Genomic DNA, 26,865 nt, shown 5'->3' with positions numbered 1-26,865 from the left:
GTAATATGTGTAAAACCCACCACTCTGTCTCCGTCATCTTCTGTGGTTGCGCCCTGCACTTGTTGTCAGGAACCCATTGTGACAGTCACCCCATCTCTCTGGGGACCGTGCCTGCGCCTGCGCCGACCCCGGGTGCAGACTGATGTCCGCACAGGCCTGGAGCCACACTGTGCAAAATTCTCGTGTGACGTCTGGTAGTGTAGCGTCTTCCAGGACCCTTTCAATAGCATGACGTTGTTCTCGATATACTTCATGGGCGCCCCATGCTTACAAGTGTTCCGTGGACCATGTTTTCGCCTCGTGTTCTGGGTAAGGTAGAAATGCAAATAGGTGGCGCGTGGCTGCCGGGTTTGTTAGCAGTCACGGCCTAATGTCGACCATTGTCGTACGTCGTTTCGTAGCCGGAGTTTTGAATCTCTTCCTGTAAAGAGCACTCCATTTAACGAAAGCCTATTGGTTTGCTGTTTGCAGTAGTGCCGCCAATGGCTTGTCCACGTCGTCCATAGGTGCATCACTTGTGTCTCTCAGGATTATAAAGTATGAGGTCATCACTACATCGCCAGTTGCTGCCCGTGTGTATCTTCTAGTGGGGCTGTCGTCACCCGTCTTTGTATTAAGGTCCGTCTGCGAGTTAGACGCGTATCCATCTACGCCGTACTCTTCGTGGATTCTTTGTTCCTCCTGCGCAAGTATGCCCTCCCAATCTGTGTCAAGTCCAACACTGTCCAAAGTCCGTAGTCCCAGCCTTGTGTGTACTAGGTCAAATCTTTCTCGCATCTCATATCTCTTTGTCATTAGCGAGTTAACTTCGGCGCAATCTGCTAGTTGGTTCACCGTACTGAGATCCACTGTCCTTTCATAGTCCGTGATGTCATTTATCGTCGCTTTCCACGGTGGACTCGCTGCGATGGTCCTCGTGTATTCCGGATCTCCTTCTGCTCGCCACTTTAGAAAAATGTCCTCGTGGTTGACTCCATAAAAGTGGTGTTCATGTAGTCGTAACACAAGGAAAGTAGGCAATACATGAAGTGTCCAGCAATTTCTCAGGTATTCCGTGGCCACCCTGTCACTGAGTGCTTCTACCACTCCGGTCTCGTGGTCTAATCCATCTTCAATTCTGTGCAGCTTGTACGAGTAGCGCTGCACAGGAGCATCCGTATTTTCACTCGCAGTCAATAGAATGATCGGCTCCCTCAGATACAGTGACACAGCTCTCAACTCGTGTGTACCTGCCCAGAAAGACGCTGGTACGCTCTTCCCGATTGATCTCTTACGCGCTGTGTCGTATTGTACGTATAGTGCCGCAGTTGCGCCATTGACAGATGTGTGCAATGGCTGCCCAGGGTACAATTGTGCACACTCTTGAATTGGGTTCACTATGCGTAGCTCCACATCCTTCCTTAAGTTTGACATCATGAATGAATAAACGTTCCATTTCAGGTCCGTGGCGTCATTCACCACTTCAGGGGTCATTTTCATTTCGGTTCCCGTGTGATTGACATTCGACGCGAGCATCGCCAGGAAAGCACATTGACCGTTCGCTGTGACTTGGACTTCGTGTCCTTCGAAGCTAGCAAGCCATTGTCCCACCTGTATCGGGAGGTCATCGTCGCTTTCATTCGTCCCTGTTCTTGATCCTCCCATCGTGAAATCTTTTTGTGAGTCCGGGGTAGCTGGCCTGATCGTATCACTTCTATCTTGGTCAGACTCGGCGTCCTCATCGTTGTGTTCCAACTCATTGTCAATCGTTTTAGCTGCGATAGTCGTTGCTTGATGCATGAAGTTAGCCATGCTATTTTGCATACCTTTTATCGCCATATCCGGCAATCCGACCCCGGTGCTGTTCGGGCAAATCCTTCTCGATGATGTCGATGTTGATGTTGTTTGCATTGTTCTACGATCTCTTGTCTGCGAGGTTTGGTTTGTCCCACCAAACGTTGAATCATCCACCGTCGGTGACGAATACGTCTCGTCCATGGGATCATCCTCCTCTGGGCCCGTACGCTGTGGGTCCGTCTCCGTCTGTTCAAGTGGAGCCTGATGCGTGTGTGCTCCCTCTTCAGTGAAGGCATATGGTGCGTCGTTGCCTTGGTGTGCCCTTGTGTCCTCGTCCAATCTCGTGTTCTCTTCATCCACCTCCATATCCTCAGACCCTACCTCATCACTATCCGAATCGGCCAGTGCGCCGTAGCGACCTAGTGCCTCCTCCCGTTGGAACTTCTCAAACCTCTTTGTGGGTCGTTGCCCACTACTGCCTTGAGGAAGTGACTTGTTCGTTGCCTTCGTTTCCTTCTTGTGTCCAGTAATGATCTTGACCGCTGTTTCCTGTCCATCCGTCCTTCGCTGTGGCCTACGTCTGTCTGGGTCTGCTTCTCTTTTCCCCTTTCGTGCCTTCGCTTTTGCACTCTTGATATTCCGAGGTTCCTTGGTCTGAAATCCTTCTTTGTCGGTTTCTGAATCCGCAGCTGTGTTGGTCGCGCCCTCCGTGTGTCTGTTAGCTGCATTGCTTGTAGTGGTGACCGCTTCGTGCTCGACCGTATTGACCAGTGATTGTTGTTGACTAGTCATAGCTGGGCGTAATGTCACTTCTTGGAGTTGGAGAGGTGGTCTACTTCTAAACAACTCAACCAACTCCTCTAGCGACGAGACGTGGTAATCCAGCCGGGATGCTACTCGCGTCTGCTCAATCGTTCTGTCCAGTATACGTGTCGATTGTGCTCACATCCCTTCCACTTTCGTGAAGACCGCTGAGCATTTCATTGTTCCGTGTCGTTGACTAAAGCAGCGCGAGCACGGCTTACGCAGGTTTTGTTAGAAATGATGAATAGTTAGCTCGTGTTCTCCCATCTTGATCCTTGATACTCCTTTCAGCGCGTTTGGGCAATCGCTTTGAGCATAACGGATGGTGTGGTACCGATTGTCATATATGTCCGTCCGTAGTTCGCGGGCGTATTCCACGTCCAGGATCTTTGCTTCTAACACATGGGCGGATACTCTCGCCAATGCTGCCAACCCCACCTTTTCACCTCCGTAAACCCGAATGACGTACTGAATCTCAATCTGGGCTGGTGTATAATGACCGGGACGAGTACCCTCGTCTCCTTCTGGCCTCTGCGTGTTGCGAAAAATTACGACCGCCTTCTATAGTCTCAGCGCCATGCCTTGCCATCGGTCTGCTGCTGCTTTCGAGTAGAATGTCACATTCAGTGTTTGGTTGGCATCGAAAATGAGCCTCTTTACATCACGTTGAAAAGCGCGCATCATGGTGTGGTCCGAGTTCTTGTCCGTGTTGGCGTTGAACAGTTCCCGAAATATGATTGCATGTGCTGCATTCCTGGCCAGACGTACCGTCGCAGGCACTACTGCCGTGAGTGTGCTGTTAAAATGTGCTTCGTGCATATCTTCCAACATAGCGCGATGCTCCCCTATGAGGATCTCCTTTACAAAATTGGGCGGGTGTGGCAAGTCCAATCCATTTCTGAGGTAAGTAAGCAGAATGGTGTTTTCTCTCTGTGTGCACACCCTAACACTTTCGTCGCAGCTAGCATTGGCTGTAGCCATAGCTTCTTGGCGCATTGCGGCTTCATCCTCTGTCCACAACGTGCTGTCCGTGTCGTCCCAGTCTGCCATCAGTGTCCCTAGGAGCAGTTTCTTGTGAAGCGGATTCCAGACCCCTTCCAACATGTGCGTGTTGCGTGGTGTGTCCTCCGTGATATTCTCTTTGCTGTTACTGTATCCCCGCACTTTGTCCCCCCAAGATATTGCCTTGGTCCATGCTGCTGTGTGTCGGCCCGCTTTGTCACCCCCATTAGGATCGTCCGGTTCATCGGTTTCCGTTTTTTCTTCTCTCGCGACCTTTTCCATGAGGCACCCCTTCGTTTCATCCGAATGTGTCACCCGGGCCTCCGGAAGCTCTATCTTCCTGTCACCGTCGTCTTGCTGGTGCCCACTAGGCTCTCCTGTCTCCCCCATCGGCATGTCTGCAAGTATCCCTGGATCAGGTGGACCAGGTCCCGGGCCTTCCACCTGTTGCTCCTGCTTCCCCTGGCATGGCGTGTGCGTACGCGTGCGATCTGCTCCGTTGCTTGTCGCTTACTCCTAAGCGACCTTTCCCCAACTGGGTATTTTACGAGTAATTGAAGGTATATTACAACAGCAAACGTGCTCGCACAGACGCGCACGATGGCTCAATGAACTAGCTCTTTTTCAACTGCAGTTCAAGTGGGTCCCTGGTGCAATGAACATTGTTGCCGACACGATTTCCCGTAACCCGAACGGGAACGACGGCACCAGCAGAGCGATTAGCCTTTCAGCACTCTTAAAGTCACTTACCAGTCAAGAACCTTCTGACGAAAACGCCCTATTTTCACATTCGACGTCAGCATTACCGGATATTCCGGCAGAATGAAGTCGTCTGTACGAATCGGACAAATATTCTGGTCCGATTTGGCGCGCTCTAACTGATGTATCTACTAGTCTGCGCAAACACCAGCGTTTCGAGCTGTCCAAGGGTCTATTTTTCTTTCGGATTTGCCCTGGTGCTCCCGCGCGCATGTGAGTCCCATCGAACACCGAGCTCCGCAACGCTATTTTGCACGAGGAACACGGGACTCCAACCCGCGGGCATCCTGGCCAGGCCAAAACGCAAATACTCATGGCGTCTAAATATAATTGGCCAAATATGGCCAAGTCAATCCGATCCTACGTAGAAAGTTGCTAGCTCTGTCAACGCAACAAGTACATCCGAGGAAAACCAACCGGACACCTTCATCCGCTCGAGATCCCAGAACGACGTTGGGCAGACATTAGTGTCGACTTCATGACGAAATGACCCGAAACACACAGTGGGTTCGACGCAATTGTGGTCGTGGTAGACCGGCTCACGAAACGAGCTCATTTCCTATCGACAACGTCGAATGTGACCACCAAGGTGACTGCCGTATTGTTTCGCGACTTTTACCAACGTCTGCACGGCTTACCTCGCTCCATTGTTTCGGATCGCGACGTTAAGTTTACTGCAAAGCTATGGAAAAACATAATGGACCTGCAAGGAACAACACTCCACCTTAGCACAGCCTTCAAGCCCTCCACGGATGGTCAGTCAGAAGTCACAAACAAGGTGCTGGCCGAATATCTTCGTCACTTTATTGATCCTCACCAAACCAATTGGGACGAACTCTTGCCACTCGCCGAATTTTCCTGCAAGTCACGTAGTCACGGGTCAATTGGAATGTCTCCCTTTATAGCTGATTTAGGCTATGAACCTCGCTCAGTTGCAGACTGCGTTCTTCCAAATCCTAGCGCTAAACAGCGGCCAGCAACAACATTTCTCGAGCATCAACAGGCAATTCTTGGCCAAGCAAGTGATTCAATCGCTGCCGCTCAAGCAAATTGGCAAAGAAACTACGACAAGAACAGACCCCACACCACGTACCAAATTGGCGACGAGGTGCTTCTAAACACTCGCAATCTGGACCTGGACCACCTCGGCACCGACGGTGCTCGCAAGTTCGCGGCTAAATTCATCGGGCCCTATCGAGGGACGGATAGCACAGGTCCAGACCGCTACAAATTCGAATTGCCGCCCGGTCTCCGACGTTTTACCGAATTTCACGTCTCCCTGCTACGGAAGTACCATTTTGATCCCTCAAGCAGCCGAGTCAACCGAATCCTGCCAATTCTTACTGCGGACGGCTCAATTGGTCACCTCGTGGCTTCAATCAAGAAGCACCGCAAGCGCAACAAACGAACTGAATATTTTGTACGGTGGCAAGATTCGACAATCACGCCTTCGTGGGAACCACTTTCAAATTTGAGCCAAGTAATAGGTCTTATTCGTCGCTATCTCGACACTCTGCCAAAATGTCGCGCTACCGCGCGTCTACGGGAGGAACTGTGACGATGATGCATCGCCAGCTCTTCTCACCACTACGAAACTTACGAAACAAGCATCTGCTGCGTCCGTTTTCCAAACGGACTCACACATTGGCACAGCAACGGTTAGAAGCCTTCTCCTCCTACATCCTAGGTAACAGCCGTAGTTCATAGCAACTTCTATACTTTCATTCAATCTAACAGTCTTCATTTTTCAGCTTCAAGCACAAGTCCTCCGCTAGACTCCGTTCGTCTACAGAACACGTGACATTGAGTCGCTGTCGGTATCGTCGTTGTCGGTTCTTTTCCTTCTCTCGTTTGCTGCTGCGCTTGTCGCTCTGGTCTCGACCGACGTTGCTGGTGCTCGATGGACCTGCGTTGTCGAGGTCTTGAGTGAAGAGCAACGCTCCAAGGTCATCAGTGTCTTCTACCGGCTTGGGAGTCACAAGTCTCGGTGTGACAGAGCCGTTGAGCCCCGCAATGTCGTTCAGAAAGACCTCGTCAGTGGTTATTAAGTCAAAAACGTCTCGTTACTGGTTACTAAGTCAGTAAGGTCTCGTCAGTGGTTACTAAGTCGGTCATGTGATCACGTCCGTAGTTGCGGACTCAAATCGAGATGTATGGCGTCTCATGTGCGTTCTAATGCGACGACATGTTTCGTGTGGTCGAGACTCGAGATCGAGGCTGCGGAGATGGAGGTGAGCCAAGGCGCGACAGCGCCCCCAACCCACTAAGGCGAGCGCGCGCGCACGCATGAAGCAGGTCTACGCAGTATTTGCGAAGGCGGGACCAATGCCCCGCTCCGGCTCCACAACGACTCGAGATCTATTTTGGTGGCGACGTTATTTTTTAAAATGCCAAATAACGATATGTGTTTAACAATAAAACTGTGTCCGAGTAAGTTACTTAGCTCACACAATCCTCCGGCTTGTTCATTGATCAAGATCAAGCCAATCGTCAAAGCAGGATTATGGAAAACGGGAAAGCCCACAAAGGAGCCCTAAGGGGTTACACACAATAAAGGTTCCTCCTTCGGGAGGGTCAAGTTGACTTGATTAGCTTGGAGATTTAGACTCCCTGGAGTTCCCCTTCCGAGTGCCGCGTGCTCTGGCTCGGTATGACGCCTTGCTCGTAGTACTCCCAGGTTGAGGCTTTGATCATACAGTTGCCGCGTCTCGAATCATTCCAGGTCGAAGTCTGGTGTATACGGTGAGGCACCAGCTAGCCCACCTACCTAGTAGTCGAATGACCAGGTCACTCTTGCCTGCAGCCAGTAGTGCGCAGACCCCTCCTATGCGGAGTTGAGTGGGTGGAGTAGTATGATCGTGGTAGACCCATTTCAGCCGCTGACAGTTTGATGAGATCGGCCACTTGAGTTTTCTTAATTGTCCGGGTAGCGGAAACTGAAGTTTGGTACGGCCCCAGCTTCTGCCCTGCTGAGAGCCATTGCGGTCGAATGCCCAGGCATTGCCTGGCTACTATCACTGGACACAGGTATGCGTGATTGGACTTGTAGTGGCGTACTGTCGTGCCTTGGGCCACGCGGTCTCGTTTGTGCGACTCAAAGATCACCTCCGCAGATGCCGCATCCGGTTCCTTGTCTAGGGTCCGACCTGTGTTCCTAGCTTGTCCCGTAGAATGACGTTGGCCGCTTTTATACAATGGGTCCGTATGGCTCCCGTCGATTTGACACTGATCACCGGGTCCCACAGCTCTGAGCTTCGGTCAAGGAAGAAGAACGCTAGAACGATTGATCCCCACAGCAGATCACAATCCACGTCATGCCCGGCTCTGAGCTCGTGAATCTTGAGCAGCATCGATGTAGTAACAGGTTGCTTCCAGTCCACGTCACCATGTGTGTGCTGATATCCTTGAGCGATGAGCTCAAATTCCGGATCATGGTAACCGAGTTTGGCGTTCCGAACTGCCTTGTGTGCGATTGCCACTGCCGCCATTTTCCCGTCGAATGTCTGGTACTTGTTTCCTTTCCTTGCTTTGTTGCGCCCTACTAAAGCCCACAATGCCGCGAACAGTCCGACCACCCCTGCTTGTTCTGCCCTGGGCAGTTCGTTAATCCACACGGGGAATCCGAAGTCGTTGCAGAAGGTTTCCCAGAACTTGAAGTTTCTGCTATAGTTGCCGAGTGTCCCGGCTGAGACTGAAGCCTGTTTGAGTTGGTCTCGCTTTTCCTTCACGCGCCGGCGTCTGTGGTAATCTGTTGCATGTTACGATAGTTAGTACTGCTATCCCGGTGAATGTCGCACTTCGTAGTCTGCTTCAATTTTTGTCGAATCGTGTGCGTCGTGAAGTGCAGTCTGTAGCGAGCCTGGCTCAAAGCACATTGCCACAAGGCCTGCTGCCATTCCAGAGACTTGCAATTCCTCTTGTCGACGAGTTCTGTGATCCATCGCTCGCCGTGGATGACGATGTGACACCAGGTGCTTTCCGTATATAAGCGTGGCCGCCACGTATCGGTGACATTGGTCAAGGTATGGCTAGTCCCTTTCCGTCTTGAGCCTGGCCCTACTGTTTGAGGAGTAGTTCCTCCTGAAGTTTCATGCTAGTCATGCAGATTGTATCCTTCGTCGCGATCACAAGCCAAACCTCGTCGAAAGCCTTGGCGTGATCAAACAGGTTCATCGGCATACCCGCGAATTCAGTTTGGAATACGAGATCCTTCCACCACTTCAGATCTTTCCTAAGGAAATCTGTCATCGGGACACCTGAACATGTGAGGCTTCGACAACGGTTCTGAACCGCGGTCAAGCGCTGGATGAATGGCTTCGTGATCGGAATGAAGCTGATCACGTGTCGAAGGACGCCGGTCACGCTGTCCAGTCGCTTCCTCGACAGGAAGGACTTCCCCAGCGTACGGATCGCAGTTTATCGAGCTTCCTCTGTGGAACCGCGATGCACTCGTCCGGGATGTTCAAGTCAATTCCCACTGCATTGAAAATACGCAACCAGGTCGTGAACTATCCTTCATGCCAGCCATTGGAACCAAACACCAACTTGACTCCGTCTCTGAGACGCTTCTCTGTCTTCTGAAGGCGGTCGTCGATATCGACTTCGATGAGGACAATGTCATCTACCCATTAGAATGACCAAAAGGGCTCTGTGTGTCCGAGCACGATAGATTGTCCGGTGCGCAAGTAGTGGCGGACGGCTTTCCCGAAGACAGCAAAGAATCCTCCATCCGAAGACGGCGATGCCGGAAACAATGCCATGAGTGGAGCAAGGCAAACGTCCCCCAAAAGCTGACGCATGTTCCGCGTGGACTGGCACGTGGTGAAAGGCTTCAGCGATATTTGCGATCATGGCGTAAATGTTGTACCCTGGGTACCGGCGTCGCAGTTCGCAGACACGTCGCGGAATAGAGACAAGCGGGTCCCAAGTCGCGTCGGGAGAGGCCTCTGAGGCCGTCTGCGCATTGACGGACAGTCCGTCGGGTGCAGACAAGTCATGGATGATTCGACCATCCAGGTGCTGTGGCTTGTCTTTCTTCGGCACCAGAGCAAACGCACTCGAGTGAAACGTGGGGTCCTGTTCAAAGGCTTGCATGATCACGATGATGGCCCGACCCTTGTAATAGTCGGCAAGGAGTTTGTCGACCACGAGACTCGCACCGGTGCGGGCCTCCGGGTAGTTTGCAGGTGTCGGGCGTGCTCCAAGCCATGTCAATGGATCCTTCCAAAGAGGGCCCAGACCATCCTGTGCGATGGCACACATGAGGTCAAGGTTCGGGTAAGAAGAAAGATGGGCGCGATATAGCCATGGGCGGCGATCCTTACTCGGGCGAGGGTCAGTTGTGTGGTGCTGTGATTCACAAAAGCTTCGTTAGTGCGGCTTCCACGCAACACCACAACAATTCACTGAGTCAGGTCGGCGTTGTTGGGCTTGCACAGGGTTCTGTTGGTTCCCTTTGCGGTTCGGCCCAGCCGGGTCCAGTTGAGGCCCTGCTCTCGCTGAGTACCCGTCCAAACTCCAGAAGCTCGCCTGACCGGGGCAGCTTCCGTTCCTCAAACCCTGTGACCTCCACCAAAGGATGGACGTCGGCGCGCGAGCGCTTTTACACGTCACCGAGTGCAGAGTACGCTCAGCTAGAAGATTGCGGTGTCCTGGGTTGTGCAGACCCACCGACTCGTCGATTCGACGAGGTTTGTCTTCGCTGGTAGCGAGAAGTGCCCACCTCGGGCCGACCTTGATCTCTTGGCGCTACCAGTCGATTACCCTACAAGCTATACCCCTAGGGGAACGACGGCAGACATAATCCAGCCCACGCAGGGACTTACCGGAAAGTATACGCTGTTCTTGGACTTAGAAGATTCTGCTCTGTTTTGTTATCTCTGTGTCTTCGGGGAGTTCCTTCGCCCCCCCCCTTTGGTCTCCTATCGATCCTATACAAATGCCTAGTGAAATGGAGTCGTTATAGATCTCCCTGCGAGTCTTCGCTCAGCTTCCTAATTTATCTTCGCTGAGTCGGGTCGTTATGGACCTCCGCCGACCCTTCGCTCCGATTCCTGATGTATCCTCTCCCACTTGGAATAACTCGCAAATGATATACACTCGCCGAGTTCCGCTGCTCGCTGAGTCTTGATGCTCGCTGACTCCGATCGATCACCGAGTTCGTCGCTTAACTGCGAACTTCGATTAGGTACGACGTACCTAACTGAGCCAGACTGGGTGGTCTACCCAAAATATGAGTTTCCCTACCCCACAGTTGCGGTCTGACTGCGAAAGAGGGCGAGTGTTCCCGAAATCCCAAACCCAGGGTCGGACACTAAAGCATACAGGATGCGAAAATCAATGTCCGGAACGACATGGGGACCAGGTCCCGCTGCCAGAAAGGCCGAGTCCACAGGAAACGGTACTTCGATACGCCTTGAAGCGGATTGGAGTGCAAAGAAAACGAAACGAGGCACGCATGGGGGACGGTCTCGAACGCAGCACGACCTGGTAGGCGGCGTGTCAAACCAGGACGGGAGAGATGATGCCATCGTGAAAAGGCGCGAAGGTGGTTGCGAAACCGCGACAGGCGGATGATTAGGCCGATTGGTGGACCACTGCTTGAACAAGATGTGTCACTCGGTGAAGATCAGAGAGGACAAGCGACTGGGTTGCCGTGACGTGAGCTAAACGATCGGGCAGACTCGGAGCAACCGTTGGTGAGAGGCCGAGCATAACCGCAGGGCTCTGAGCCGAAGAGTACGACGGCAGGCATGGCCACCTCGTGCCCGATATAGTAAGGTCGGCTTGGGGAAACGAATCCATGATCCAATTGCAAAGACCGTCTGCGGCGGTATTAGACGCCCGGGGAATGGCGTGAAGATAGAAAAGCGTGTCAACGGTTCCCAGGGCCCGAATCTCACCGATCAACGAAGCCAGATGGGGTGCCCGGCACGCAAACCGACACAGCCTGGGAGATAATCACTCGAGAGTCGCCGTAAACGTCCACCCTGGGTGACGAAAATGCACGTCGGATCCAACGAAGGCAAACGAGAAGTTCTTTAGCTTCCATGACGTTGTTGGAGTGTCAGTCCAGTAACGTGGTGGCCTGCCTGTAAGTTGGAGAGTCGTGGGGAAGAGAGCTCAGAGCTCGAGAACCCGTCTCGCGAAGGTCCACCCCATGGAGAAGGTCGTCGAACAGGTCAGAGAAAATCGCTAGGTACAAGTTGCACATGGCGTACAGAAGCTGCGACGGCGCGCCCGGTTGGAGCGACCTGACAGAATCACCATGCACTGTGCGAAACTCCGCAGCGAGGTCGTAGGGGTACCACAACGACACAGCATCTTGGATCGTGTAGAGCACCTGGTGCAGCTGATCCGCCCAATGGATCTGCATTGTAGGGGCTGGTTCTGGGCCACCCCACTGGGAATTCTCATGGATCACGGTTCTATCCTGACGGTATGCACCTGGTGCATCAGAATACAGGAAATAGTCGAACGGGCGGCTGAAGAAGTCCACTGAGAACAACATCTTCTGTAGCGGGGCTACACATTCGGTCCACCTCCTACCTTAGTGCAACATGCACTAAGGGATACATTCAGGTTGACCACTCCACAGGGTGGTCCACATTCATAGCAAAAGGCATATGACTGGTAGAAAGTAACATATTTCTACCAATGAGAGTCATTCAATAGATAGGGGTTCTGCCAGCCATCCAATGGCAGAACCTATCATTAGAAATATCAGTTTTAGGAGGAAACCCCATTTACAATCAATACAGTTCTCATTTGGCACCAAAGCTATCGTTCGGTCCCTTTGTCTTAGTTTAAGTATACTTGCGGATACAAGTATACTGAACTTAAGTTAAATACTCCTACGCTTCCTCATACACGTGCGCACACGTGTAAGCTTAAGTAGTGGGTCTAAGCAGACCCATTACACCTGGTAGCACTTTATAGTCCGTCCAACGACCGACTAACTACACGTTCGTATGGCATACGAACGCGGGGCTGAGAACCTGCCCTCGGACAGTAACATGTCCGTGGGTAGCCTAAACACGTCTGCAACGCATGTTGCGCGTGCAGACTGCCCCCACCTGTCGGAACCAGAGTGGGAGGCCCTCCAACGACTGTCAACAGTCATTGGGGAAGCGGCGGTAGCAACGATGTTGCGAACGCTATCACCGACGGAGCAACACGGTGTTGCTCTGGGTTTCATCGTGAAGGAACAGCGTGAAACCGCTGCTCGAACTTCGGTGTCGCCATCGGCCACACCGCGCGTGGAGTCATTGAAACTCCACATAAGCAGCTACGTTGGAAGAGAGGGGGAGCCTCTCCTCCGTTGGCTTGTCGAGGTCGACACTGCCATTGCGGCTCGACGTATCGTCGACCCGTTGTCGAAGGTTGCGTTCGCCATGTCATGTCTTGGCGGACGAGCAAGGCGTTGGGCGTACGGACGCCGACACACAGACCCTACGTGCTTTAGCACGTACGAAGAGTTCAAGGAGGAGCTCAAACTAGCGTTTGAGCCCCCGCAGAACGAGTTCCGATCGAGGGCGGAGTTCCTCGATCTGCAACAGGGCAAGCATGATGTGCATTCTTACGTCCAAAGAGCACGGTACTTGGTCTCGAACATCGTGACCAACCCGATTGACGAGTCGACAAAGGTCGTCACGTTCATGAAAGGCCTTAGAGATGGGCCTGTGAAGACCTATCTCTTCCGAGAGTATCCAAATACTCTCGAGGCTGCAATTGCGCTCGCAATGCAGGAAGGGGTTAGCCTGCGACAGGCTAAACTGCATGTGAACGCCCCACGGCTGATGCCACGACCGGTGGTAAGGGCGTCGGGAGGTCCCGAACCAATGGACCTCTCGAGTGCGACAGCTGCTGGTTCCCAGCAGCGTCGTGGATCAACGAATGTTCGTTGATTCCACTGTGGAAACATCGGTCACTACGCCCGTGAGTGCACAGCACCTGTGCGCGCGGCGAGGAGCCGTCGTGGCGATACTGGGTATCGTCACGGGCAATCAAAAAACTAGATGGACCACCAGGCGCGGGGCGCCCTGCTGGTGATGCGGTCGAGCGTGTCGACATCGGACACGCTGCAATGAAGATCGCTGCCCCCAGTGAGAGTCAATCTCACTGCAAGAAGCAAGATGACAAGCCGAACCTTGTCATCCTGAAGGTAAGCTCGAAGAGAGAGAAGTCTCTTCGTGCTCTAGTGGACTGTGGTGCGTTGAACAACTTTGTTCGACTGCAGAGCCTTCCAAGGCTTGACTTCGAGAAGGTGAACACACCTCGAAGTCTATTGGAAGTGAGGCTAGCAACGGGTGTCGTTGTTAGAACCGAAAAGCGTATCATACGCGTACGCTTCTCTTATCAAGAGCAGGAGTTCGTCGACGAGCTTATCGTCCTCGAACTGGACGATAAGTTCGATATGGTGTTGGGCATGCCGTGGCTTGCACGGCATGATCCAGTGATCGACTGGCCGAAGCGCACGATCGTGCACTTCGGGAGCAGCAGCAGCGCGACAGAGAGCGATGGCCCTGTCGGCGCAGCACATGCACCACGTGGTGCATGCGACCCTCCACTAGAGACAGCGCGGAATGCGGCTGTCTCCGGTCACCCCAAGCGAACGCCAACGACTGCGAGAGTCGTTGGAAGAAGATGTGAAACGAATCAGCAGGGCCTGATTCGATCGGATTCGAGAGGGTCTCGACAGATATTGTCGACACACAATTTGTCGAAAGACACTCCGCCGTTAGGCGTAGATGTAAAGAAGGCGCGTCGGCTCTGGGAGCCGACGCTGCAAACGTCCCGCACCGGAAATGCTTGCGAGCTCGCGTGCAGCCGGGCTGCACGACGAAGCGGTGCGCGATCAAGCCGGGCTTGAACGCGTGCGTCCGCGGGTAGAACCCGCCGGCGAATACAGGGAACAACTGTCCACGGCCGGGCCTGGACAAGAAGAAACTCGCGGAGCCGGGCTCCGCACGAGAAGTGAACGGCGCAAGCGAGCAAAGATGCGCAAGTCTCGGTCAGGGACCGAGACGCTACAAGCAGTGTCTGCCGGGCAGACACAGGAGTTGGAGACAACCGTCGAGACACTGTGTGTCTTGACACGTACGAGTATTGGTCTCCAATACCAGAAGATGAGGCTGGAGAATCCTCCGACGTTAGCGTCGGAGTTGATGTCGCTCCCAGTCACAAGTTGGAAGAGGTTCGCTCGCGACCTGCACGATGGATGCATCGAGCAGATCTGCATCCTCTCGAACGTCGAGAGGATGACGTGTGAATCAGAAGAGCTGAATCAGCTCATCTCTGAGGGCGCGGACGCCCTCAGCGCGAAGTCGAACAAGGAACGCTTCGACGAGCAAGGCTGGGACTCGCTCAAGGCGATCCCCTAATGAATGACTCTCATTGGTAGAAAGATGTTGCTTTCTACAAGTAATATGTATTTGCTATGAATGTGGACCACTCTGTGGAGTGATCAACCTGAATGTAGTCACTTGTGCATGTTGCACTGAGGTAGAATGTGAACCGAATGTGTAGCCCTGCTATACCTGACATCGCTATAGAGGTTGACTATAGATCATTCTATGGTGCATTCTCGCTTTTAGTTTCCAACAGATGCAGATCCGAGGTGTTTCGGATACGTTGTCGGGGCGGAGCACCTCGCTTGCTTTTTTGCTCATTGATGCGACTTGAGTACTGTAATACTGTAATGATTTGTGTGTGGTTTTCCAAATAGCTGAAGTAGTATCTACCATGATAGCTCCAATGATCTGGTTCGCTCTCAAACGACGAGTGATGCAGTGTCTCCGTTAGATATGGATGGTAAAAAGGCACGACAACTTCATGTTCTTGCTGCTTTGGGCTCACCTTCTTGTCTCCTCTTCAATGAAGCCACGTCTATTTATGTGGCATTATCTGAAACTCCGAATAAACGGTCAATCCTTTGCGCACACTATTTGAAGATGCCAGTAAAATAGTAGATATTTTAGTACGAGTACCTCACATGTTGAATTATTCATTTGAGTTGTTACTACATAATACTATTATGAATAGTACTATAGTAGCAGTAGTGTATAGTACAAATCTTACCCTGTTCCTGTTCCCATCCAAGGAGTCCTGAGATCTTGGGAAGGCGACTTGACATCCTCGTTCATTAGAGATATCGCCATAGTTAAGCTTAACCTGCTTAATAACTACTTTTTCGAATAACCTGCGCGATGTCCAAGCTTGCGTTAACCTCCAGCTAACCTCCATACAAAAACCAAGCAAAAAAATATGTGGATCCTTTCCAAGCTAGCAATCGAAGACAATGGACGAGCTCCGGTCTCAAGACCGGATGTCGCGTTCACCAGGACGTATTCGCCCCATGCGTGGCAGCATCAGCCGTGGTAGATTTATAAAGGCCTGTTCAACTCTAGATTCCCGTTCGTAGCCTAGGTCACGCGTGGGAGATTCGTCTGGAGTTTCAAGTCTGACCCCGACCTCTGATCGCTACCCGCTACGCAGTTGCTCCAGCACACCTCAAGTCAACAATTACGGTACAGCCCCCAATACTCCAATTTCTCAGAGCAAAGGACAGCGACATCTTCCGCCCGGTTCTTCACCTTGTCTGTAAAAGCCAACAACAAGCGGCAGTCACGGTGCGAAACTGGGCTGAATGGGGAACGCACAACACACACGTAGTTGGAGATATACTTTTTTACAACAACGCGGCCGGACTAGCTCCAAGAGTATATATATTACTGGAATTTGCACCCGCCAGTGCAGCTGGTTTCCAGAGACGCACGACATTGTGGAAAACTGGACGCACGCTACTAATACAGGCTGGTACCGCGGATCCACAAGGGGGCGAGGGAATGGAAAAGTTTGTGATGCTGGCTTCTGAGGAAGGAGAACTGTACACCTCATGGACGGGAGGCTCACTCAGTCTTGACTGCACGGAGTTTCTAAGGACAATTGCTAAGTCTACCACTAGGCCAAAAAATGAAAAAAGAGGCCTACCACAGCTAGACTGGCTACAGTGCGCTGAATGTCAGCAACTTCAGGTGTAGGACATCGCAGGTCATTAGCCAGAACATGCAGATTTCCCAAACAGGCCTGCAACCTAGGGGGAGTGGTCCAGTGGCAGCGAGTAGCGTATGGACGGATAGACTTTATTTTCTTACGGACACCACTGGGGGAACAACAGCAGAACTCCACAGAAGAGATGGTGCGGCTACTTGTATACAATTTTTCGGAACTGGCAGAACGAACCACATATGACCGAGAGGTCCACTTCACGGCCTCACCTTCAGATCACCCAGTGGTGGCGTACATCCGGCAAAGGAAAAATATTACATTGGACATACACACGGCTGTCACTGAGGCCCCTGCTACGATTACAGTAACGCACCAGAGGGATATTGTACGAGGGCTGAGCCAAATATTGACACCAGTAATGGATTTGATCGAAGTACACCCACACTCGGCGGTCGCACGGCTGGTGTGTCTATGTGTAGGTGGTAGACGATGGAGGAGGCCACGACGAGCATATAAACTACGGGTGAAAGAGGCTTCAGCCCGACGAGGCAAAATCAACATGAACGAAAGAATGGCAAAATAGAAAGAGCAAAGTGGGGACGCAGGTAAAGGACTGGGCCTGCTAGAATGGATGAGATTACGATGCATAGTGGGTTTGGGGCCGCGGGGATAACAAATACTACAACGCCTCAAACTCCAGGCGTACTCCACTTACGACACCAAACACTGAAAAATGGGTGCCCACATGACAAATGTGTTCACCTACGCTCCACCTTATATTCTGGGAGTGCGCTGCGCCAGAACACCTCAGACGAGTCATGCTACACCCCTGCAGAAGGCTGAGCTTGAAAGAAGCGGGCTTCGAGGAAGCGGTATTCGGAATGCAGCTTAAGATGACACCTCCAGGAATATGGACGACTGCGGACGCAGTCAGAACACTCAGATCTGCAGCTGATGGCAGCGGTCTCAGAACTTACGGAAGGGTGTTGGCGCATTGGTGTAGCACTATATCTACAGGCGGTCTAGCGGTGGAGGACAGACCATTTCGACGAGCTAAATAACATAACGGTTGGTCACCACATATATGGATACAAAAACGATTACGGCATGGGTACCGCACAGTCCACCTCCACATGAAAATGAACTATCCGACAGATGTCGGGGAGATGGCGACTACAATACTAAGCCGAGCACTAGGATAGAGTGGTCGGCTGTCACCACCCCAAGGATTATGACGCGTACTGCGACTCGTATATTTTTCTTTGGTGTCAGAACAAAAGGGAGGCACGGAGCTACAGGCTGTGGAGCGGTGATAGTACAAATTGGCAAGACAATACCGGAAACTACGGTGTGCTGGGTAGGACATATGTCATACGCGAACTCCAAACTAACGGCGTTCACTGCCGATTAACTTGGCCTGCTCACGGGGATTGCGGAGTGTGCAAAAAGAAAATACGGTTCACTTCACATAATCGGGGACAATGGGGTGCTGGTGAATCAGCACAGACGACGCAAACCACCAAAATCCCAGCATCTCAGGGACATATATTGGAGATGCCGACGTCTACTGGAGCGCACAGTGGTACAAGTGTGGCCCTACCGACACCGCAGCGACAACAATATGGTCAGCACATTGGCCAACATGGCAATGGAAGGTGCTATGAGCACACAACTAACGATCAAGGGACGGCCAGAGATGATCAAGAAATATGCAGGGGTACTTCGTCATATGGGCGAAGACATGACAGGGTGAATGGACAACCGATAAGGTCGCCGGCACGAAGCGGGGAAGCGAAAGCTTGGATCGCACGGAAAACGGCTAGCAATCGACATAAGGGCGGTAGCTAGGACGGGCATAGGAAGTCATTAGTTTTACTAAGTGACATCAATGTACCTCACTGAAAACAAACAAAACGACAACAACAAACAGGTGCTAGAGGTGTCATTATCTCCAGCGCATCAAGCAGCAGACCCACAGCCACTCAACTGGAGGTTGCAGCCGCACCCGAACGCGATCCGAAATCAGACCTTGCTGTACGTTTCCGAGGAATTCCTAAGCCCGGGACACGACTTCATAGTGATCTCACGCGGTTATTACTGCACGACGCCGCACAACTATCAACTGTGGTTATTTGTTCAACTGCTTCCTCATCCGGACTGTTGGTATCTCTCCGACGAAGAGTTTGACAACGGCCACTTTACGCGTATTGCAAGCGGTGCAACATGACGATTGCTTTCGTGATTCGGAACTATAAAGTGCCGGACCACATGAATAATTTTCACACTACTTGTGCTCTACTCGTCTTCGGTCATTATTGCCATCAAACCCGCCTTGATAGTAAGTCGTGCCGATGTCGAGCAATATGATCCGCTTCGAACAATCACTGCGTTCGCATCCATACGCTGCGGTTGTGAGCTCGCCTGTTTCGGTTGCTTTCATCATACATTCCTGTGCGTTGAGATCATCTGTAGCACCCATAGGCAAGACATGCTTGGGGTTCCTTGATCGATTACGACGGTGTGAGTGTGTTGATTCACGTTAGAAAATGCAGGAAGACGATACCTTGGCTATGGCGGAGAAATACTTGGTCAATACGTGAAGCAAAAGTGCCGCCCGCAACGAAGTTGAAGGTCGCTTCACTACGCATTTTCAAACTCGTCGCTCTCGTCGGTACGATAGTTCTCCTGCACCTTGGAGCAGGGCTGCATGAAGGGGTGCATGTCGTGGAGGAACTTCCTCTAGCAAGTCTGGAGGTTGTACGGTACGGTAGTTGGTCTCATAGCAGCCGCTGAAGGCCACCGTCTGTACCACCACCTTGTCACTGTACTGCAGCGCCTTCATCACCTAGGGCAGCTCGTTGGTTTGCTTGACATCGTCCTTGGTCTTGGCCTCCAGCAGCTTGACATCCGCCACTTGTGTGCGTCGATACAATTTTATACTTGGCTTTTGTATGTTAATAATGTGTGGGCCACAGAGATAGAGGTTAAGCCAGAGGTAGAGGTAGAGGTGAGGTAGAGGTGGGGTGAGGTTAATTAAGCTTAGTTAGCCAACCACGACAGCTCTATCGTTCACGACCCTGTCATCACGCACTGGCGATTGGGTTGACTTTGATATCATTTGCTGGTGGGGGTGCCGCACAAAACTGCCATAAGGGGGTGTCATAAGCAAGCTCTAAATGTGTATCTAAACATAACAGCTTCACACGTACTACATGTATAAGTGATAGGTTTCGTGATATACGCCGAAGATTATGGTGGTTGCTTGTTGAGGGTAGGATCGCGACCTTTGGTATATCTACATACTGAAATGAAGATAAAATGTATGTAGTTGCCAAATAGAACACGCGGTTAGGGTCCATACGTGATACCATTAACAGAGAGTCTCTGTAAGAACTGGGCAAAAATAGCTGATTTGGGGGGGGGAACTCGATTTTCATTAATTCCGGGGAAAACAAGACAGACTTGAAACCAACACAGTCGGAACGACTGGTATTTACAATGTCATATCGCGCTGGCTGCGTTCGCTCAACGCCAAATGCCCTCCCACAACGGCAGCGTGAAAAACATGTCTCGATAGCATTTTGTATGGAAATTTGTGCAATGGAAGCTGACCTAATTTTAGTACTCAGCAAATTCATGGTGTTCTGGCTGTGGTCGTATTAGCTACAGACTTACTGAGCTTATCGAGGAGAACGTCGATGAATTGCTCTTCGACGACGGCAAGCCGTGCTCGGTGGCCAAGACCGCTGACCTGGGTCTCGTCATCGAGACTCTTCGCTACTACGCTGGGTGGCTCGACAAGATCGACGGCTCCGCCATACCCACGTCAAGACCATACCTTTGCTACACCAAGACTAAGCCTCTCAGTGTTTGCGATCAGATTACCCCGTGGAAGTTTCCGTTGCTGCTTACGGCGTGGAAGTTGGGTCCCGTGCTGTGGGTAACACGATCGTGCTGAAGCCTGCTGAATAGACACCGCTATCTGCCCTGCGCGTGGGTGAGCTCATCGTAGAGACTGGATTCTCCAAGGGTGTGATCAATATTGTGCCTGGCGTTTTGCGTCGCGTTGGGATAACTAATTCACGAAGGTCGGGATACTTTCTAAGGAACGATTTAACCATTTGCGGTTTGGAAATGATTTTGGGGTAACCTTAGAATTGCGTGTGGCTGTCGTGTGAACAAGTACGGCAAGCTCGTCAAAGTTGAAATTTGCGTTCTGTTCAGCGCGCTCGCGAACGAGAATTTGAATGCGTTCTTCATCCTGATCGGTCAGGTATTTTCGGAAAGCGGATGGGAGTCGCGAGGCTAATATTTTCGTGTCACTCGTCGCCTCAGTGCCGACCTGTCTGCACCATGCTGTCGTGCAGACAAGGATGCGTTAAAGCCATCTTCCGTTGTTGCACATGTAGCTGATCGCCATGTAGCTTCATCGTTATCTCCCACGGCAAAATCTTTTCTGGTGATGCCAAGACCGCGCCACATGAAAGGTACACAAAGCAGGACATTGCGACCCGCTTCCACAAAAAGACACACAAAGAAGGGCATTGCGACCCCTCAAAATGCACACAACGTCATTTAATATGGCAAAGAGTATGAATTCATCTGGACGTCGATATGAAGGGAAACGGCACACGTTTGATACACCACATGTGATCATGTTGATGAAGACGGAAAGGTGAGTATGTGTGCCAAGTTTGACACCAATTGGTGCTTTTCCGGATTGTTTCACTTTGCAATTACCCCCTTTGTCTGCCCAGTTCTTACGGAGACTCTCTGTTAACTCTTGCGGACCTTGCAGTTTTCGGCGGTACCCAATGCTGCATGGGTACAGTCACCAGGGTAACGCATGAGTACAGTAGGTCAGAACTTCTGACTCAGAAGGCAGAAGCCAAGATAACAATCAATGTCAGTTCTTTATTTGCAGGACAGGACTCACGTGGTTCGCAGCTCCCGCCCGTGACTCTGACTGTTGGCACACTTGAGCCCGACGTCTTTCTGGGAAGTGAAAATCAAGGCTTCCACGGGGAAATTAGCAAACAGTGTGACTGCTGCTGTGATCAAACGGCTGAACAGCTTCAGCGATACAATGGCCATGAGATTGTACAAGAGGGGAGTAACGCCGACCAGCTTCAAAGCCAGGAATTTGGGATTCGAGAGAAACAAGGCAAGTGCAGAATACTACAAAGAGTGGTATGACAATAACGTCGCGGCAGGGGTTATCAAAGCCTTGGAGTAAGTCGCACTACAGAGGCAGCGAGGGTAGAAGATGCTGCAGAGAAGGAAGCAGGCTTTTGCAGCGTTAGATCGAGGTTTGTCCATTATAGCAGGCCATCCCGGAAATCGTATTCGGTCAAACCTGAACATTCTCTCCAAGGCATGTTTGCAAAGAGTCTTCGCCAACTCATACTTATGCTTCTCTGAATCGCGGAGAAAGTCGGAACCCAGTGTACAGTGTAATATGGAGGAACACACCTGAGAATAAGGTTTGTATTCCACGAATAATGTTCGAAGTTCGTCAATTTTATCAGCATTGCACCTACTTGGAAGACATCATCGCCTGAAGACCAACGACGATAAGTGCCGTGACCGCGACACCGAACGTAACCAACAGAGCCTTGTAGACGTAACGCCACTTGCTCGGGTTATTCGCGACTTCATGCGCAACGTTCTCCGTGGTCTTGATAATCTTTGCCTCGTCAACCTTGCTCAGTTGGCCCGCCGCCTCCACCTTCACGATGGCCTTTTGCCAGTTGGGGTCCGTCGTGTCGAGATTTTTCGCGGCCCTGACCTTGCCTTCAACGCGTAAGGATTTCATCGCCTTCACCTTCGGGAGCGCATTCTTCCAGAGGTCTTCGATTGCAACGATTTTGACGGCTTCCTTGGCGCTGGCAAGGTTGAGACAGCCCACAGCCAAGGTGGCTACCACTAGGATCAGGAAGAAGCCGAGGCGCATGGTGTAGCGGATGGTATACTAAACGCCTGGTTGATAGGCTAGTGGATGCTTGGATGCCAATTCGAAAGTGAATGCTAAAGCGTTCGTAAGGCCCTGTCCCTTGCTTAGGAAACGTCCAGTTTGCTCAATGCATGAAATCTGACCCTGATCCTGGACAGCGCTGCTGGCTGATCTCAGGCGCGGTAAACACGTTTTCTTCCTGAAATCATACTAGTATGACACAATAGCATTTTATTTTCTCTGGTGGGGTCCAGCGGTGGTGATAATCACCGACCATCACCACCGCGGGACGTCACTGTATATCAAGTGAGTGGCTGCTTGTCCTGTCCTAAAAGGCAGTGCCGACCAGAATCCGTGACAAAGCCCTTTTTATTATGAGAGGTTTCCAGACTCGGAGCCTTGAAGTGCGGCCCTGAGCGGGTATCGCTGGCCGAGCAGCCACCCACCCTAGTTAAACAGAGATTGTTGCACCATCGCAGGTGTTGTTCTGGTGTACTTGTAAGGCGCTGTTATTATTATAATAGCAGGCCTATATTCTGAAGGCCAATTGAGGCCTCTGAGTATCCAGATCATCCCATCTGAAGATCAGGCCTTTACAAAGCTGCCCAAGCAGATGCTACAAAGGCCCTTCTCGATAAGCGCACCACGTTGTTTCGATACCCTTCTATACATGATCATCAAGGAGAAACTAGGCAGTACAATTAGTTTTGAACATGTCTAGCCCCTCTGAAATCGCTTTGGTGATCCCCTTGCTCTTATTGAGAGGGACCTCTGTACATGTGCCGTACAGTACGGCACATGTACCTGCAGGCTATTGGCATCTCTGTCGCTCTCTGGCGATTGGGAAAGCCGTCATCACTGGTATCCTCGTAGACTCCATCATCACGTATGACAAAAGTCTCCACATCCGACTGTACGCGGAGGAGAGGGTGTTTAGCGATCAGCCATAGCGCTGGATAAGTGTTACCCGACCAATTCCGACGAAGTAGAGGAACCCTGACGGAAGCTTGCTCTTCAGCGCACCGAGGCAAGTCTTTAATGCCTTTTTAGGGCAGGACAAGCAGTCACTCACTTCATATAGAGTGACATCCATGCTCGGTGATTACCACCACGGCGGGTCCCCACCAGAGAAAATAAAAAGTTGCTGTGACATATGATTTCAGGAAGAAAACACCATAGATTCGGTGTTCATCAGTGATAGTGATGAATCATCACCATGGACTACTAGTTGCAGTTCGCAACACACTTTAGGTCGTTACAGACAACAGTGGATTTATGACCTCCTAAATCTCAAGACCGCCATAGTCGCGCCGCAGGATTCGGCGACCGTGGACGTCGTTGGGACGCTGCACCTGCACGTGGACGCCGCGTTCACCTGCAGTACTGTCGCTCTACATGTAACCGGACGTCCTGTATCCGAGCCGGGTGATCACTAGTCAATGTGGACGATGAGGTGACCGCATCGAAGAGTGCGAGCTGCTCAGCGTTGGCTGAAGGTGTTGAATATGGCGCCTTTGCGAGAGATGCCGTGGCACAGTCGACGGTTCCGCGACCTTCTCAGTGTAGCTGCAAGGGATGTGATCTCGGTATGCAGTAGATTAACATTTTCGAGGCCAAGGTGGCCCGGAATGCTGCGGAGCAATTGCTTTTCATGATGTGAATCGCATTAGTCGGCGGCTGGACTCCCCCGAGCTTGTCAACTACGTGGGCTTCTACAGTATCTGTCGATGCCAATCAAGTGTACATTCTGTTCAGCTGCAGCTTCTCGCACTCGCTGCTTTCGGGCAAGGCGGCCAGGAGACTGTACTGCCGAGCAAGTTGCAATCGACGCTCCATATTGTGGCACTATTCACGACTGCACCGCATTTGACCTGGAATGGCGTCTCCACGTAGCCAGTAGCCAGTAGCTAGTAGCCAGTAGCTAATAGCCAGTAAAGGTTGGATACAGTACACCCGTCGACACCCCCGGCCGGCCGGCGTGAATGCTTCCGTCAGACCAGGTTGGAAGTTCTCACCCAGCTTGCTTGTGGCAATCCCTTAGGGCTCCTTTGTGGGCTTTCCCGTTTTCAATAATCCTGCTTTGAGCAGCTTGGCGGTGGCGGGTCAACCACTTTGACGAGTCGAACAACATCACGGAAGGGCACCACGTGGCACTCCTTAACAAGCGGGCTGCGAGAGGGTTACAATACTGTCCAGGCACACTTACGGGCGGCGCCATCACTAGTAGTTGGAGCGACGGCGGCGAAGATCGTCGGTAGAGCCCTTCACTCGGGAGGGGACACACTGCCAGCAGTGGTTCACGCCGAGGGAGGAACCAGGTACATACTGTACGTGGCCGGACGGGTGGCAGGAACAAAACGATCAGGAGCTTGCGGGGCGATCATTGTCAGCTGTAATGACATATCGAGCGGGGCCAACTGGAGCGGGCACATGTCATACGCCAGCTCGTCACCGACGACCACGGAAGCGGAACACTTAGGGCTCCTCATGGGACTCAAGGCGTGCGAGAAGAAGCGGTACTGGCCGCTATGGGTGGTGAGCACGAACAAGATGCTGATTGCACAGCATCGGCAACGCAAACCCCCAAAGGCACGGCATTTAACACAAGTCTACTGGAGGAGTCGGCGCATCGTGGATCGGCTTCGGGAAGTAGAATGGTTACACCACGCCAAAGAAGCCAACCGTATGGCAATGGAGCTAACAAACACAGCGCTCGAAAGCAGAACGAGCGTACAACAGTACACGGCTGACACGGGCACCGATTCAGGGAAATGGAGGAAAGTACTCCGCCACCTAGATGGAGACATGATACAATGGAAAACACACGAGGACAACGCGGCGCAAGCGGACGTCGTGGCCGACAGCCAGTAAGGACGCCGGCACGTAACGGGGAAGCGTAAGCTAGGACCTGGAGACGGCTAACTACCGACATAGGGGCGATGGTTAGAACGGACATAGGAAGTCGTTAGCACAACTAAGTGACATCAATGTACCTCACTGAAAAACGAATAATCCTGCTTTGACAATTGGCTTGATCTTGATTGTGTGAGCTAAGTAACTTACTCGGACACAGTTTTATTGTTAATCACATATCGTTATTTGGCATTTTAAAAAATAACGTCGCCACCAAAATAGATCTCGACTCGTTGTGGAGCTGGAGCGGGGCATTGGTCCCGCCTTCGCAAATACTGCGTAGACCTGCTTCATGCGTGCGCGCGCGCTCGCCTTAGTGGGTTGGGGGCGCTGTCGCGCCTTGGCTCACCTCCATCTCCGCAGCCTCGATCTCGAGTCTCGACCACACGAAACATGTCGTCGCATTAGAACGCACATGAGACGCCATACATCACGATTTGAGTCCGCAACTACGGACGTGATCACATGACCGACTTAGTAACCACTGACGAGACCTTACTGACTTAGTAACCAGTAACGAGACGTTTTTGACTTAATAACCACTGACGAGGTCTTTCTGAACGACATTGCGGGGCTCAACGGCTCTGTCACACCGAGACTTGTGACTCCCAAGCCGGTAGAAGACACTGATGACCTTGGAGCGTTGCTCTTCACTCAAGACCTCGACAACGCAGGTCCATCGAGCACCAGCAACGTCGGTCGAGGCCAGAGCGACAAGCGCAGCAGCAAACGAGAGAAGGAAAAGAACCGACAACGACGATACCGACAGCGACTCAAGGATAGTCGAGAAGAGTTACAACGCCAAGTGGACGCTTTGTCCGAACAATTGAGTGAGCTGAGGCAAGAGTCTGCGAAGACGAAGAAGACGGGCCCAACCGACATGCTTCTCCCTAGCTCCCGGTTGATAGCTGACGTAGACATTCAACGCGAAAATCGATTGCAGTCTGAAACGGAGCAGCAGCGCCTACTTGCTACCGTGAACTACCAAGCCAAATACATCAAGGGACTGCGACAAGCTGTCAACAACAAACTTAGCGCCAGTGGTTTATCATGCGATCGCAAGTCCCCAGTGCTCCATTCTATGACAAGTGGGCTGTACACGACCTACCTGCAGCAGCTTGAGGGCTGCTACGCTCGCGTCAACAACGTCATGGACGAGTGCGCCTTCGCCTTGCTACCTGAAACGACAATCAACTCGACGCAGAGACGCAAGACTGACGGTGGTGTAGCCTACTTTCAGCATATCAACAAGGCCATACTGCCCTACAGCTTCCAGCAAACGTATCGAGCTCTGCGGAATGTTGTACACGAACAAGACGAGTCTGCATTTGGCGGCAACGAGATAGCGCCGGATAATGATGTAACCATCAAGACGCGAGTACTCAGGGCTAGAAACACTGGAGTGTTGGCACAGCGTTTTGTTTCGCGCCAATACGTGGAAGAGGAACGCATGGTTCTCGTGTGGATAATTTCTTCAGAGGGCGACGACGGATTCCACGGATTGCACGCAGAGGAAACAGGCTGGGTGTCTGTTGAGCCATCGACGTCTGGCGTTGTGCTCTCGGTCTGTGTACAACAACCACCGAAGTGCTTCTCGTCGGGACACTGCCGTGAACCAGCGATAGGGAAGTTGTACAATATGTTGCACG

At 51.8% G+C, this 26,865-nt stretch overlaps 3 protein-coding genes across 3 annotated transcripts; all 3 read right to left on the bottom strand.

Annotated features, from left to right (window-relative positions):
* Positions 1-3,141: 3,141 nt before the first annotated feature.
* Positions 3,142-3,978, bottom strand: KRP23_12108 (uncharacterized protein; the record flags this gene model as incomplete). Its single annotated transcript, XM_067882689.1, has 1 exon — positions 3,142-3,978. The coding sequence occupies one exon, from the start codon at positions 3,976-3,978 to the stop codon at positions 3,142-3,144; it is 837 nt and encodes a 278-aa protein (XP_067739716.1).
* Positions 3,979-7,475: 3,497 nt separating this feature from the next.
* Positions 7,476-9,603, bottom strand: KRP23_12107 (uncharacterized protein; the record flags this gene model as incomplete). Its single annotated transcript, XM_067882688.1, has 3 exons — positions 7,476-8,079; positions 8,139-8,200; positions 9,154-9,603. The coding sequence occupies 3 exons, from the start codon at positions 9,601-9,603 to the stop codon at positions 7,476-7,478; spliced, it is 1,116 nt and encodes a 371-aa protein (XP_067739715.1).
* A 12,283-nt stretch (positions 9,604-21,886) lies between these two features.
* On the bottom strand, positions 21,887-22,303 carry KRP23_12106 (uncharacterized protein; the record flags this gene model as incomplete). The annotated part of the gene is made up of 1 exon (XM_067882686.1): positions 21,887-22,303. One exon carries the CDS (start codon positions 22,301-22,303, stop codon positions 21,887-21,889), a length of 417 nt encoding a protein of 138 aa, XP_067739714.1.
* Between the last annotated feature and the right edge of the window lie 4,562 nt (positions 22,304-26,865).

Source organism: Phytophthora ramorum (assembly GCF_020800215.1).
Source record: "Phytophthora ramorum isolate Pr-102 chromosome Unknown Phyram_PR-102_s0014, whole genome shotgun sequence".
Lineage (NCBI taxonomy): Eukaryota > Oomycota > Peronosporomycetes > Peronosporales > Peronosporaceae > Phytophthora > Phytophthora ramorum.
The sequence above is the reverse complement of the archived record's forward strand: the minus strand, read 5'-3'. Positions and strand labels throughout refer to the sequence as shown.